We start from the raw sequence: 15,549 nt of genomic DNA, 5'->3' as shown, positions 1-15,549 counted from the left end.
TTTATAACCAAGCAGTTCTTTACTACAGGTATTTTGATAACAGGATAATTAAACAGTTAACCAAAAACTATAAACAAATACTTTTAATAGACTGCGTTTGCAAGCACGTACTGAATCTTAAACTCCTGTAATCCAGGGAAGACTAAAATGAAGTATATTCCATATTTGCATTGAATCAGTACTCGTGCGCACACACACACACACACACACACACACACACAGGTTTTTCATCAAGCACTAGTCTGAGTGAATTGTTTACTATTCATCGTCGTCATCATCATCTCGTATTTCTGTTGGCTCAATAATCTGTAAGCACTGGTTGGCGAGCTCTACAAACAGCGGCTCCTGCATGGCGTCCTTCATCGCTTTGGATTTATCCTCGGCTGAATCGACAGTCAGCATCAGATTCCTCAGGTGTGGATTCTGCAGCAGAGTCTTCAGATCTTTTGATTCACCTACAAAACAAGCAAGGCACGATCAGAATCATAGATTTCCTTATCGATACACCTGTAGCTCTATTACCAAGAGATAAAATAACACCCAAGTACAGTTTTCAGATGTCTGTGTGAGTTTTTATTCTCCTTCTATTCTGTACATTTTAAAACTCTATTTCAGGGGTTGTCACTAATCACTAATGGTTAAGCATTATAAAGATTAATTGTGTTACCATTTAGTCCTGGTAGCTGCTTAGCAGCAGTGGACAGGGTTCAGCATGGGCACTCTGACTGGTATGCGGCTACTCAGCCCAATACATAGCAAGCTGTGATGCAGTGTGCATTCTGACACCTTTCTATCATAACCAGCATGAACTTTTTCATCAATTTGTGCTACAGTAGCTCTTCTGTGGGATCGGACCACACAGCCTAGCCTTCGCTCCCCATGTGCATCAGTGAGAATTAGGTGCCCATGACCCGGTCACCAGTTCACCAGTTGTCCTTCTTTGGGCCAATTTTGGTAGATACTAACCACTACACACCGGGAAAACACCCCACAAGACCTGCTGTTTTGGAGATGCTCTGACCCAGTGATCCAGCCATCACAATTTGGCCCTGTCAAAGTCGGTCAGATCCTTACACTTCCTGCTTCCAACACATCAACTTCAACAACTGACTGTTCATTTGCTGCCTAATATATCCCACCCCCGATAGGTGCCATTGAAATGAAATAATCAATGTTATTCATGTCACTTTTCAGTGGTTTTAATGTTATGGCTTTTAATGTGATGGCGTACACACACACACACCTTTAAATTCAGAGCTTATTGCAAGTCTAACCAGCCTTATGGCTGTTTGATGAGCCAAATAAACAAAGTACCTAATAGCTGAAGTTTCTGCAGAGGAACTCTGTCAGACTGACTGTCCTCATCCAGGAGGTAATCAACCGTCCAGGGCTCTGCCGCTGAAATAGTAAACAGATAATTGCATATAACATGTACCGTAGAACACCAGCAGTGTGGGGGTAAAGTGTTATGCACATTTACAATAATGCTATGTAATAGTTACAGAATGGATAAGTTACAATATAATAGAACAGCCTTTACAAGCTGGGGGACATTATATCAGGGACTGTTTTAACTCACCCTAGTTGACTTCAACCAGAGCAAGTGGCAAAGGAAAGCCAACAAGGGTGTGTTAAAAACAGTATTGGAACACAGCCATTCAGACTGAAGTCTATTCAACAGAAGTAAAAATGCAACACATCCTATTACTTTTAACTGAAGGAAACTTGCAATGCAATATACTTAAAAAAAACCCCAACAACTTTCAAGACATTGTACATTAACACAAATGCAAAAATAAACACCCCACCACTCTGACTGGAAGCTGGACATGGTGCAGGAGGTGTGACATCTTTCACTGGCTGGCACGAGTCTGAAAATACAGAACACAAAAGAAATGACTGAAAATGTATCTTAATATCCTAAATGACATTAGATTTGTACTGGAAGTATAAGGATATTGAGTTAGGGAAACAAGCTGAACGTTTAGTCTTGGTTTTCCTCCTCTTCTGGGACAAATGTAAAGTGATCTAGAGATACAAAATACTGGACTGTGGTTCTTAATAATGAAATTATCCATTTGTATTTATCAGTAAACTTGTCCTGAGTTATCCTATAAACAATAAATAGCTCTGAACATCTACTCTTGGTTTTATCCTTCAGTTTCACCTGTGAAGACTGCATTTGTTGTTAAGAAGGATAAACCAACATGAAGATCAGAGAGCTGTATATGGGAGAAAACCAAGCCATTTTGAAGCTGAGAAAAGAGGGTGTACAGCACAAACAAATGAATTGGCCTTGCTGCTCCAATAGTTTACGAGGGGACTGTATACAGGTTTTACATATACATACATATACACACACACACACACACACACACACACACACACACACACATACATATATATATGTGTATGTATGTATGTGTGTGTGTATATATATATATATATATATATATATATATATATATATATATATATATATATATATAATTATTTATAAACTACATTCAGAAAAAAAAGTTACAATACTTACCATCACTTTTGTGTTTCTTAAAGCACCCTAAAGAACAGCTGCAACATAAGACAAAATGAAGTTTTAGCTAATTTGTGTTTTATTTTACACACATTATATAGGAACTGAGAAAAAAACATGGCTCAAAATATCGCTAAAGCATTTCAACCACTCAATTATACACTGAAAACCTTTTTTATTTTTCCTTTTTTATTATGGGAAATATTCAAATTAACGCTTCATACATACATACATACATACATACATACATATACACGTGTATGTCATAGGCTTTACTTACTATCTTATTCTGCACACAGGACATCTGTATTTGGGAATTTTCTCGCTACACACTACACAAATCTGCATGACTGCTCAAACAAACCAACCAAGCTTAGTATTTAACATAAACAATAAACAATAAACAAAACGTAATTTCACAAAAAGTGTAAGACTGAAACAGTGAAAACAAACACGCATCCGCTCTTCAGATTCCCCTCATTGAGCTGAGTACTGAACGCAGTCTTTCTCCCTATATAGGGACACTACATTAGGTAGAAACTAACGACCACTCTAGTGCACTTTGTATTAGTAGTTCAGATTCGGTACGCAACTGTTCCAGTTCAGTGGCAGGAATCTCTTCCGGTGCAGAGTTCATATGTGAGGTCATCGTGTCCTTCTGCACGTGTTTCTAGCGCATTCTGTGCGTCTTGGTAGCCGGTAAGGAGAGAAGAGGGGAGATCAGATCAGAAGAATAATAATAATAATAATAAAAGGAAGAAGTAGTGCAGTTATGTTGAAGTCTTTAACACGCGCTGTTAGCATCGCGGCTCGCCTTACGAACAAGGCCCCGAGTGTGTCTGTGTGCCGAGCCACTGAGCCGCTCGTCAGATCCGTGCTGTGCGCTCCGACCTCGGCCACGACCCGTCCGTTTACGCGCTCGATATGGTTGATGTGCGGCAACAACGGCGCGGCGTCCGACCGCAGAGCCAAACTGCTCGGTTCCAAACACACTCTTCCTTCCTGCGGCTGTGGAGGCCTTCATACAGAAGGTAAAGTCGGAGTAATTCGCTTCAAACAACTTTTCATGTCAGATAACTAACCATAACCGTAGCTAGCGGTTTAGCCGGTTAATGCTAGCATCCGTATGAGGCTAACATAATTATAAACAGCGCGCGCTTTACGTTTAAGTGCCACATAATGGCGTCTGTCATTAAATATTACCTCATTAAATAAATGTTAGAATTTCGGACCTCAGAAATATACTCTAACTTTTAGCATGTATTTTAATGTCACTTGTTGAACACCAGAGTAATATGTAACGTTGCTTGGTAACAGTAGTATGTATGGAAGTCTGTTACTGACAACATATATATAATAAAATGGATTTTGTACCCCGGATTTGACGTCACACTTTGCACCGTGTGACATTGAATGATGAAAGTCCAAACAGGGATGGCACCCCGACTCAGGAATATGTTCACTTTTCATTCATTCATTCATTCATTCATTCGTTCATCTTCAGTAACAGCTCCATCCTGGTCAGCTTCATGGTGGATCTGGAGTCTCTCCTGGGAACACCGGGTGTGAGGCAGGAATACACCTGGGATGGGACACCGGTCCATCACAGGGCACTACCTACAGTCACACACAGAGGAATTTGATCTGTTTTTGGAAACCCACATGAACCAGAAACTCCACCCAGACAAACCCGAGTCCGGGATCTAGGAGTCGGCAACATTGCCTGCTGCACCACTGTGCTGCCGTTCTCTCTGTACTTTTTTTGTAAATGATCCCATCTGAGATTATTTTTTAAAATGCATATCTTCATGTCTTACAGGTGACAAAGCGTTTGTAGAATTTCTCTCAGATGAAATCAAAGAGGAGAAGAAGATCCAGAAAAGCAAGACGCTCCCCAAGATGTCCGGAGGATGGGAGCTTGAGCTGAATGGCACCGAAGCAAAACTTACCCGATTCATCTCTGGAGAGAAGTAAGTCCTCCAAGCTTGTTTGTGACATAAAACATGTCCGTGTATTGGAACGGAGAACGTGCCAAATCAGTCTCTCTCGTAACATGTCTGAGACCACTTTTTTGGTTGTTTTTTCTTTTCTTTTAAATGGTTTGTATGACATCCTTGTGTGCCATACTTCTACTTTTTGAAGCAAATCTCCTGAAGATAAAGATTCTAATCTAATATTATAATCAGTTATTTAGTTGGGTTGAGACTTGCACTAGAGCTTCTCTGATTTATTTCACAGAGTGACCGTCACATTCAACGTAAATAACAGCATTCCCCCAAACATGGAGGAAGAGCCAGAGCAGGGCCAGAAGTCTGAGGACAACGAGGTAGAACCTGCTCTCACTTCCATTCACATTTATAGATCTAACGGATGATTTTACCCATTTAGACTGAATTTAAAGCACGTCTGAGGGTGGTTTCTGGCAGATTGTGAAGGAATGTGTAGAGCGAATGAAGCTTTAGTAAGAAGCACTTGTGCAGTACTGTGGTAAATGATGCACTTTTGACAGTGGTTCTAGAGCTACACTCACCGGACACTTTATTAGGAACACTAATTCTTGCTAATTCAGCTCATTCGTGCAGTTATCCAATCAGCCAGGGGTGGCACCATTACTCCAAAAGTGGTGGGGCAAAGTTATGTCTGAGAGAAGAGGTACATCTGTTGTTTGTCTATAAAAACACACTATGTATTTTGCTTTTAATGCTATATGGATCCAGGGTTTATTTATAATACAATAACAGGGCACAACACGCCTTATAATGAACGTCAAAGTAGTTTGTTTCGACTCCACATGCTTCATTTTACACCCTGGGCAGCTTATAACAGCAAAAAATTAGTTAATGAAGTTAGGTGAGACTAATTCTAAAATATGTTTTAAAAATCAAAGACGTGTTCATATTCTGCATTAAACCGTCACTGTAGTAACTGTCTGTTTCACTAATATATACAAGCAGTACGTACTTTATTTGAAGAATTGTCATTTGAGGAATGTTCCTATAATCGATGCAGAATGTGCGCACGTGTCACTTAAAATATCGAAATGTTAGCAGTACTGATTCAACACAAATATTAAGCGCCAGTGACCACCAAAGTGCAGTTAACCCTTCATTGCTTATAGGAGATCCCCTTTAGGAGAAATATCCCATCCCAACCAGCTGAACTGAAAGTGTTGATTGGTTTTTCAACCGAGTCAGACAACTTCAGACTGTTTTTGCCCGAAGTGCTGGGTCACTGCCCCTGTAGTCTGAAAAGTGCAGAGTCAAATGGCAGCTCACACCTGTTGCTCTGGTGGTCCTGCCATCAGCCAATCATGTAGCAGCAATGCATAAAATCATACAGGAAGGCTACAGTAAATTAAATAACCACCCTTTACAAACATGGTGAGCAGAAAAGCATCCCAGAATGTGCCATATGTTGAGCCTTGAGGTGGCTGGGCTACAACAGCAGAAAAGCACATCAGGTTCTGCTTCTCAGTCAAGAACAGGAATCTGAGGCAACCGTGGGCACAGGCTCACTGAAACTGGACAGTGGAAATTGGGGAGGAAAAAACGGCAACACTAGCATGGGGGTCATTTAGGGGCAAAGGAGAGGATTGTAAGTGATTTTTGTAACTGTAATTGTGATTTGACTTGCAGAAAACAGAAGCTTCTAAATTTTACAAACTTTCCCTTTTATGATTAAGGACACAGGCAGTTCATGGCTAATTTTAGGTTTTGTTAAACGTTGTTTTTTCCGAATATCTCCTCAGTTTCCCCCCCCCCCCCCCCCCCATAATGTATATTGTAATGTGTTGCTACAATGCTAACATTTGTTTTTGCCTATCTGTTTTCAGCCTGACGTCGTCTCCACACCTAACTTTGTGATTGAGGTGACTAAACAGGGGGCGAAGAATTCCCTGGTGTTCGATTGCCATTATCCAGAGGATGAGGTAAGCCTCTAGAAATCCTGCTTTCATTAATTGCTTTTTGTAACCCCTCAGTGCAAGGTTAATATACCAAGGTTTTCCAACATGTGATGTTATGCTCAGTGATATATTGGAGAATACATCCTAAACTGTTTGACTCTGAGCAGATCGGCCATGGCGAAGGAGAGGACGAGAGCGAGATCTTCACCATCCGTGAAGTCAGTTTCCAGCCTGAAGGAGACGAGGACTGGAAGGAGACAAGCTACACCCTCAACACAGACTCTCTGGACTGGGTATGAGTGTTTATCTACAGTAGAATAATGTTTCGTTAAATGAGTTAAAACCTAAATAAATTAATCAAATCTGAACTGAAACATAAACGACTACAGAGAGAAGGGGACATGCCATTTTTTAAAAATAAATATAAAGACCATCATTACACGAGCTCAAAGAAAACATTCTAGGCATTTTAAGATGGTGCACATTACTGGTCAAATGGATGAACTGCAGTTTCTTAAGACAATTCCACAGTCCATTCCTCCTAGTTCATGTTACTGAGGAAATTAAATAAAGGTAACTAACTCTAAACATACAGTTTGTGTGTGTGTGTGTGTGTGTGTGTGTGTTAAAAAAAAATAATAATAATAATAATTTACAAAAATCACCTTAGAGGCTAAAGCAAAAGGATATCTGCAGCTGTTAAGATTGATTTGTACAGATAACGACTTCACAGACACCCAAGAATGGCTTTTTTAAAAAAATTTTTTTTAGCACAACCAATTTTGCTTCCTTGTCTTGAAGCTACGGCCGGCTGTGTGGAACTCAAGCGTGCTATTTCCTGACACTAGGGACATTTTAATACAAACCGATTACGACTTTATATTTAGAGATTTAAGTTGCGCTTGGTCATCAGTAGGTCACTAAACCATACGGTGTGCTTTACCTGTGCTAGGAACTCAATAATTTGTCTAAAACTCCCTGAAAGTGTTTTCATTGACATAAAAAAAAGCAGAATTGTAGGAAGCATTGCTCTTTCTTGTGCTCATGGCTGTTAATCTTTAACATCTCCACAGGCTCTTTATGACCATTTAATGGACTTCTTGGCTGATCGTGGTGTTGACAACACCTTTGCAGATGAGTTGATTGAGCTGAGCACAGCACTGGAGCATCAGGAGTACATCAAGTTCCTGGAGGACCTTAATGGTTTCATCAAATGCCAGTGATCTGATTGTGTGTAGTTTTCTCCTGTCCAGCTAATAGGAAATACTAAGATACAGAAACAAGAAAAAGACCTAGTACACAACTTTTATACTTTATTTTGTATTTTGAACTAAATTAAGTGTAGTATAAGGTCTTGAATGTACATGTTAAGATGTTAATTTATGGGACTTGATCTATTGAGGCGTTAGAAGCATAGTTAGAAACCAAGTCCAGCACTGGGCTTAATTTGTCAGGGATGCATTAGGGGAAATTATATTTGGAAATGTTTTTCAAATGAAACAGATCCTTATATTCTATCGACATCCTTCCATCGTGTCCTCAGAATAAATATTTCATCATCAAACTTGTTTCCCAGTGATTAGTTTTGAATGAAGTGCAAGGTAAACTTTTCAGAAAATTTAGAGCAAGTACATATTTAAAGCCATTAATTATCAGGCTTATTTGTAGTGCCAGAACATACAGCGCTTTGGCATGCCAGAGTGTTAAAATTAAAACAAAGTCCCCAGTCATGATCCACGCTATAAAAACTAGATTCATCTGTGGACCAATGTAGTGTTCTGGACATATCCTCTAATCCAGGGGTGTCCAATCTTATCCGGAAAGGGCCGGTGTGGGTGCAGGTTTTCATTCCAACCAAACAGAAGCCACATCTGAGTCTTTTGAAAGCCAAGATCAACTGATTAAACAGGTGGAATCAGGTGTCTCTTCTGCTTGGTTGGAATGAAAACCTGCACCCACACTGGCCCTTTCCGGATAAGATTGGACACCCCTTATCTAATCCATCACAACTTACCACCACATTAAATTCTCAGTGCATGGTTACAGGTTGTGTCACCATCAAACTATTTTTTTTGTTGTTACAATGCTAACGTTCCTGTTAAGAGATTCACCACTAATCACAAATAGCAGCACATAAAAGAAAATGTGTAAAGTTAAATAAGTAGTCTCTTTATTTCACAGAAATAAAATACAAAACACTGAAAAAGCAAACAATGGCCCTTGTACCGGAGTCACTCACAGAACAATGGTGAGATAATCACACACCTGTAGATAAGATAAGATAGGTGTTTAATAATCTACATTTATTCCAAAAGGTCTGAATCAATGTTATGAGGAAGTTTATTTTTCCAGAGAATAGAGAAGTCTGGCTACATATTCTAACCAAGAACTAGCCCAAGCATATACAGTACATTCAGAAAGTATTCAAGCGTGACGTTACCCTGCAGCTCATCATAAGGTTGGGTCCTCCATCCACACTTGAGGCTACTGAGAATATGGGGTTCTGGAGGCAGTATTCCAGATGTTCTGTGACTCTCAACTCAAGCAGATGCTGGAGCACATCTGCTGTTATATTTCTTCCCTGTAAGAACATTGAAATTGGTTCGGACATACCGACTAGTGAACAAATCCTGTTATTGCCTAAAACACACAATCCACACAGCACCTGAAACAGTAACACAATAGATAGATAGATAGATAGATAGTCATGGCACAGTACATGTACTCAGCAATGAATATGTGCAGTAGCTATTGAGTAGATAACAGTATGTATAAAAACATTTTATACACAATATGCAAATATTAGTCATAAATATATGCAAGAGATGTTCATTGTGTATATACAAATAATACACAGATATATAAACATAACCTAGGATAAATATAACCCCAATTCCAAAAAAGCTGGGATGCCATGTAAAATGTAAATAAAAACAATGCAATGATTTGCAAATTTGAAACCCATGTTATTCACAATCGAACATAAAAAAACATCAAAACAGAGGAATGTACCATTTTAAGGAAACAAAGTAATTTTGAATTTGATGGCTGCAACACATCTCAAAAAAGTTGGGATGGGGCAACAAAAGACTGGAAAAGTAAGTGTCACTAAAAAGAAACAGCCGGAGGAACATTTTGTAATTAATTAGGTTAATATGCAACAGGTCAGTAACATGACTGGTTATAAATAAATAAATTAACCTAATTATTTACAAAATGTTCCTCCGGCTGTTTCTTTTTAGCAACTCTTACTTTTCCAGCCTTTTCTTGCCCTTATTTTTTCCTTACAATGGTACATTTCCTCAGTTTAAACATTTGATGTTTTCTATGTTCTATTGTGAGTAACATATTGGTTTATGAGACTTCACACAGCGTCCCAACTTTTTTGGAATTGGGGTTGTACTAAGAATCTACAATTATATAGTCTTGTAGAACTTTTGTCAACTTTTCATGCTCAATTCTTCAGCTCACTGTAATTCTCATTCGCAGAGATGCTCGTGTGCTCCTTTCACTCACCACTGTGTTGATATAAAGGCCACATGGACATGATGTAAAATGGCTGTTCACCGTCAGGTTATTCCTGTAATACAGAAATACCATAAGCAGACGCAGCATTATGACTATGACAACCACACAAGAAGCTTCCAAGAGCTTGTGTGTTTATTCCACTTACGCATGACATACGGGGCAGATAAGCTTTCCGTCTTCCTCCATTCCATCCACAATAGAGTCGAGGTACAATTCTTCATACTGCTGGCTTTTGTGGTATTCCTCAATGATCGAAAGCTCTATTTATTTATTTAAAAAAAAAAATTTAAAAAAAGTGTTTCTTGTATATTAAAAGAATACACCAGCTTCATATTTTTTCAAACTAATCCCCATCTACCACAACTGTAGTGCATGTGTGATTACTACAGACAATTTGTGTTTCCCTTGTCGTTATGTTCTACCCACATCATTGTATATGGATACCAGGAAACCTTTATTAATTATTCTTTAGTGTTATTATCAGAGAACAAACTGATTACGTACGTATGGATGTTTAATAAAGCGGTTCTTTTTTTCTTAAACCAGAGAAAGAAAACCTCCTTTCACAAAAGAAAGGAATGTGGGAACAGTGACAAAACTGAGCAGACTACAGAACAATGCAGCATAAAAACAATAAACCTAATGATAGCACAGTACAAACCCACCTATCCAAACTCAAATATCATCTTTGTGTGTGATGAGAGAACGTAACGAGAGACTACAGCTATATAAAGTCAGTCACTCATCTTTTCCCATCGTTTGTATTAATGGACATTATTAGCTAGTCATACTTTTGAGTTAAATTACACTAGTGCCTTATTTTAGCCTAGTTAATATGGCTTCTGGGCAAGAATGCCATGGGACTGGAGTCTTCACTTGCCTGATGAGCTAGCTAATGAATACATGATTTGTCCATCCCTGTATAGTAATGTATTTTAAATATTTATTGACAATTCCATAACTGCCCTTAGACTTCTATTATAATGGAATAATCACACATACACTATAGATGTGTAGTATGTATAAACAACAAGTGTTAAAAAAACACACAAAAAAAACACACACACACACCAAAAAAAAAAAAAAAAAAAACCACACTGGAATGTTTCTTCAAGATGCCATGTGCATAGAAAATAAACAGTCAAGTCCAGAAGTATTTGGACAGACAATTTTCGTTATTTTGCCTCTGTACACCACCACAATGGATTTGAAACGAGGCAGTCGAGATATGATTGAAGTATAGACTTTCAGCTTTAATTCAAAGGGTTTAACAAAAATATTGCATAAACTGTTTAATAACTGCAGCCTTTTTTCTTCTTCTTTTTTTGCAGAATCCCTCCATTTTCACAGGCTCAAAAGCAATTAGACAATTGACTGATATGCAGTTTAATGGCCATGTGTGGCCAGGTTTCATGACAAATTAGAGAGACAAAAAGGTCTGGAGTTGATACCAAGCATTTAATTTGCATTTGGAAGAAGTAGCAGGATGAATTTTGAACCATATACAGCTATACTTTCTGCTCAGATTCAGTCAAATGCTGCAAAACTGATAGGACAGCGCTTCACAGTACAGATGAATAATGACCCAAAACGTACTGCGAAAGCAACGCAAGCGCTTCTGAAGGCAAAGAAATTAAACGTTCTTACATGTGCGATGAGCTCAACTCAATTGAGCATGTTTTTCCACTTACTGAAATCAAAACTGAAGGCAGAAATACCCACAAACAAGCATCAACTGAAGGCTTTTGCAGTAAAGGCCTGGCAAAACATCTCAGGGGAGGAAACAGCATTTGGTGATGTCCATGGCTTCCAGATTTCAGCCATTCATTGACTACAAAGGATTTGAATCCGAGTATTAAAAATAATCCTAACAGTTACTATAATGTTAGTTTGTCCAATTACTTTTGAGCCTGAAAAAATGGCTGTAATTCCTAACAGTTAATGCAATATTTTTGTTAAACCCTTTGAATTAAAGCTGAACGTCTACACTTCAATCACATCTTGAATGCTTCATTTCAAATCCATCGTGGTGGTGTACAGAGGCAAAATTACAAAAATTATCACTGTCCAAACACTTATAGACCCGACTGTACGTGTAGAAGATTTACAGCAGATATTGAGGGTAACCTTGAGATATGAGTTCCTGTTGGATTTCCTCTAGAACAGCCAATTCATCATGTTCCTGCACGTCTCTGTACATCTGTAAAATCAAGCCGAGGGAAACAAAATAGTACATTCCAACACAAAAACAAGTTCAGGTGTCGGTGACTGATTTGAAATACCCATACATCACTCACGCCATCTTTCTTCCACAACGAAGGCAGTCTTTGGTTGGCGGACTGCAAGGCGCTCCACTCCACCTCCATCACTTCCTGGACGAGCAGAGAGCTCTTTGTGGGGTCTCTCATCTGACGGTACTTCTCCAATAACCTCGAGCGGCTGTTCTTCAACCTTTCCACACAACGCTAAAGAGAGAGCAGAATATTTATATTAAGACTATCTATTATTAAAACGCCATTATTTAAAACCCGGACATCAAGAGCAAACAGGAAGTGATGAAACAAATTCTTAGTTGTCAGTAACTCAAATGTTCTTGCTTTTAAATGGTAAAAACAGAGACCTTTTCGAGACATCTTCATAATTACTTCAGATTTAACTTTTATTTGACTATTTCTCAGACTTTTTATTCAGATTTTCCCCCTCATTTTCAAGGTACTCAATTATGAGAAAGGAAAACTTGGTTGGTGATTTGCATTAAGAGGGGGTTAATGCAATGGACATGACAATGTCTAAAGACAAACCATACATCCATACTTTCCAAAATATTTGCTGAATCACCATCTTTTTACAGGTCTGTAAATAAAGGCATTAAATGGTTTATTAATTCTACGCAAAAACAAAACAACAACCTTGTAACTGAGCTTGTAGCTATCCAGAGAGAGGCTGATACCCAATCGACCATATCGTGTACTACTTAGGGCAAGAAAACCCATTATTTTACAGCTTACTTAGTGTAACTAGACAAGAAACATGACGCCAATTGGTATCTAGCGAGTTGCCTGTGTTGTTTTGCTACACAGCTAAAGTTATTACTTTACTTAGCATACAGAGGAATTAAATAAAGTTACCTTTCTGTATGTTTCCTTCCATGGTGGAGTTGTGCTCTTATACAGAGACCTATGCCTTTGTAACGCGTCCATATCTCACAAATTCAGATTTGTTCAATTACCGCTAGCTGCCTTGCGTATAAACAAACCCTACCAACGCTACTTCCGCTCTCCGCGCTCCACCAATCAGCAACCTTTGAAGCGTTCAAACCCGGAAGTTATTTGTAGACAGCTGGGATTTGTAGGCTCGTCCGTTCACACGCGCTGTATTTTCCAGGCCTAGTACTTTGGGTATTTTGTTAATATTATTTTTCAACATGCTAAATAATAACTAAATGACAACAGTGTTATTTTCACTTTGGATGAAAGTGCCTGCCAAATAAGCTAAGTATGTGGGCTGTATTTTTTCTTTGGTTGCATTACACACATTGATTTATTTTACATTTAATTAACACTTATTGACCTCAGTAATATTAATCTATTTCTTATGATTATTACCATTATAAGTGTTTCATTAATATCTGAATGTGACAAGTTACAAATGTTACATGCAAAATGCAATAAATAAATACTCTGATTAATTCTTAAAAACACTGTGTTATATATATATATATATATATATATATATATATATATATATATATATATATATATATATATATATATAAGATGTCATTTAGTTTCAACTTGAACTGGCAAAAAATCTGAGCAGAATGTTATTGTATGCAAATGAGAGGGGGAGAAATGTGGTTACTACCAGTGCGAGTGAGAGACAGTGGTACAGTTTTACACTGAGAAAGATTATGCATGTTTTCTGATTCCAGATATTTGTTCTTACTCACAGCTGTTGAGTCAGTCAGTGATATTCACCCTGCTCCTATGGCCTTGATGTGTTTAATTTACCCAGAATAGAATATTGATCACTGTTATCTCATCACTGCTCTATATTTCAGTACATCAAACTCTTTAAGCCTGTTAAATATTCTCTATATTACCCTGGGCCATAACTATTTTTTTCAAAATCATTTTGAAATATGTGGGGTTTCGTTTTGAAATATGCCTAGTCTTTAGTTTAGACTGAAGACGCCTGTGGAGCCACTGACTAGTTCTCCTTCCTGAGTAGCAATGTCATAACCAAAAAATAGCACATCAAAACATAACTGCAGTTTCTACAAATGAGATCAATGCTCTGGTAACTGTGCAGACAAATTCTGATCACCTCAAACCTAGGTTTCTAATAACAAATCTGAATTGATTAATATGCAGATAAACAAGCCTGTCCTGGTCAAGTCCCCCTACCATAATACATCACCTGATTCAAATGATGCTAATGCGATCAATTAACACACAGTGAACCTGGAGCAGCAGGATGAGCAAACAGAAAAATTAAAGATGAAAGACAATACAGGGTGCCCTGATGTAGATCGAGCGCTTGGTTCACCAATGTCAAAAATATGCTTGCTTTGTCAATGACCAGATCCCATCCATTCCAGCTTCTGCTGAAACACTTAAGATGAAGAGGAATTTCACCTTACAGCATGAGAATGACCCGAAGAACGGCTTCACCGAAACAAGATCAAGGTTTTGGAATGTCCAAGCCAGAGTCCAGATCTAAATCCAATCAAAAGTCCATGGGCTGACCTGAAGAAGCTGACAGACTTAGAATTCTTTTGCAAGAACAAATGGCAAAATATTTTTATGTCAAGATGTGCCAAAATAATTGACTCTTAACCAAAAAGAGGGCAGTGATAAAATCTAAAGGTGCTTCAACTAAGTATTAGTTTAGTGTGCACACTTATGCAACCAGGTTATTGTACATATATTCTTTTCATTTCCCTCCTAACATACTTCTTATTGTTTTTCACTTTAATGTAAATTAGAGGCAATAATAATACAGGTAGAAAAGGCATGATTTATCTTGGTTTCATTTTTTTACATCACAAAAACCTGCCATTTTAACAGATGTGTGTAGACTGTTTATATCCAGTGTAACATTCATTTCTCCTATCCCACAAACTAAGAAAAATCCTAAAATAGTTCCATTTCCATCACTTGTCACTGATATACTGTTGGAAGTGTGTCTTTTAGTTAGAGACTAGTTTAAGGATCAACACTGTGACACTGCTATAATAATAATAATAATAATAATAATAATAATAATAATAATACATTTGAATGCTTTTTTTTTTAATGAAGCACTTGATCCTTCCTCAGTGCTACCTTGGAAAGCGTGTGGCAGTTATCTTGTTCGTTATACCCACTTAAATATGCTGTGAAATGACTTTTGGATGCACCTTTGAAAGTGATCTTGTCAATAAAGTTCAGCTGGTTGACCGGGACAGAGGTTACGGTTTACATTATGCAACATGATGCAACTTGATGCAACCTCGCAAGCGGTTAAAATCTCCCATTTTAAAAGCAACAGTGCTTTTCCATGTCCAAAAGCTCCTCGAGGATCCTTCGGACAACTTTTGTGA

At 38.1% G+C, this 15,549-nt stretch overlaps 3 protein-coding genes across 7 annotated transcripts; 1 reads left to right on the top strand and 2 right to left on the bottom strand.

The window, feature by feature from the left end:
• Positions 1-65: 65 nt before the first annotated feature.
• On the bottom strand, positions 66-3,013 carry znhit3 (zinc finger, HIT-type containing 3). Its single transcript, NM_001200980.1, is given in 5 exon segments — positions 66-455; positions 1,315-1,398; positions 1,809-1,871; positions 2,534-2,571; positions 2,814-3,013. Coding segments are annotated over 5 exon segments (450 nt in total). The 5' UTR covers positions 2,882-3,013; the 3' UTR covers positions 66-258.
• Positions 3,014-3,161: 148 nt separating this feature from the next.
• Positions 3,162-8,001, top strand: c1qbp (complement component 1, q subcomponent binding protein). Its single transcript, XM_017460075.3, has 6 exons — positions 3,162-3,564; positions 4,353-4,503; positions 4,772-4,859; positions 6,366-6,461; positions 6,605-6,730; positions 7,511-8,001. Exons 1-6 carry the CDS (start codon positions 3,306-3,308, stop codon positions 7,658-7,660), a joined length of 870 nt encoding a protein of 289 aa, XP_017315564.1. The 5' UTR covers positions 3,162-3,305; the 3' UTR covers positions 7,661-8,001.
• Positions 8,002-8,585: 584 nt separating this feature from the next.
• Positions 8,586-15,507, bottom strand: rpain (RPA interacting protein). Of its 5 annotated transcripts, none has more exons than XM_047151743.2 (7): positions 15,367-15,507; positions 12,254-12,430; positions 12,093-12,165; positions 10,111-10,225; positions 9,954-10,017; positions 8,878-9,102; positions 8,586-8,702 (listed from the first exon to the last, which is right to left on the bottom strand). In XM_047151743.2, exons 2-7 carry the CDS (start codon positions 12,371-12,373, stop codon positions 8,673-8,675), a joined length of 627 nt encoding a protein of 208 aa, XP_047007699.1. In that variant the 5' UTR covers positions 12,374-12,430; positions 15,367-15,507; the 3' UTR covers positions 8,586-8,672. The 5 variants fall into 5 exon arrangements, with proteins under 5 accessions (XP_047007699.1, XP_047007697.1, XP_047007698.1 ...); XM_047151741.2 differs by lacking the exon at positions 15,367-15,507 and adding an exon at positions 13,094-13,599; XM_047151742.2 differs by lacking the exon at positions 15,367-15,507 and adding an exon at positions 13,094-13,589 and having other exon boundaries at positions 12,263-12,430.
• Between the last annotated feature and the right edge of the window lie 42 nt (positions 15,508-15,549).

Source organism: Ictalurus punctatus, chromosome 28 (assembly GCF_001660625.3).
Source record: "Ictalurus punctatus breed USDA103 chromosome 28, Coco_2.0, whole genome shotgun sequence".
NCBI classification, from domain to species: domain Eukaryota; kingdom Metazoa; phylum Chordata; class Actinopteri; order Siluriformes; family Ictaluridae; genus Ictalurus; species Ictalurus punctatus.
Note: the sequence above shows the minus strand (reverse complement) of the source record. Positions and strands in the feature narration are given on the sequence as shown.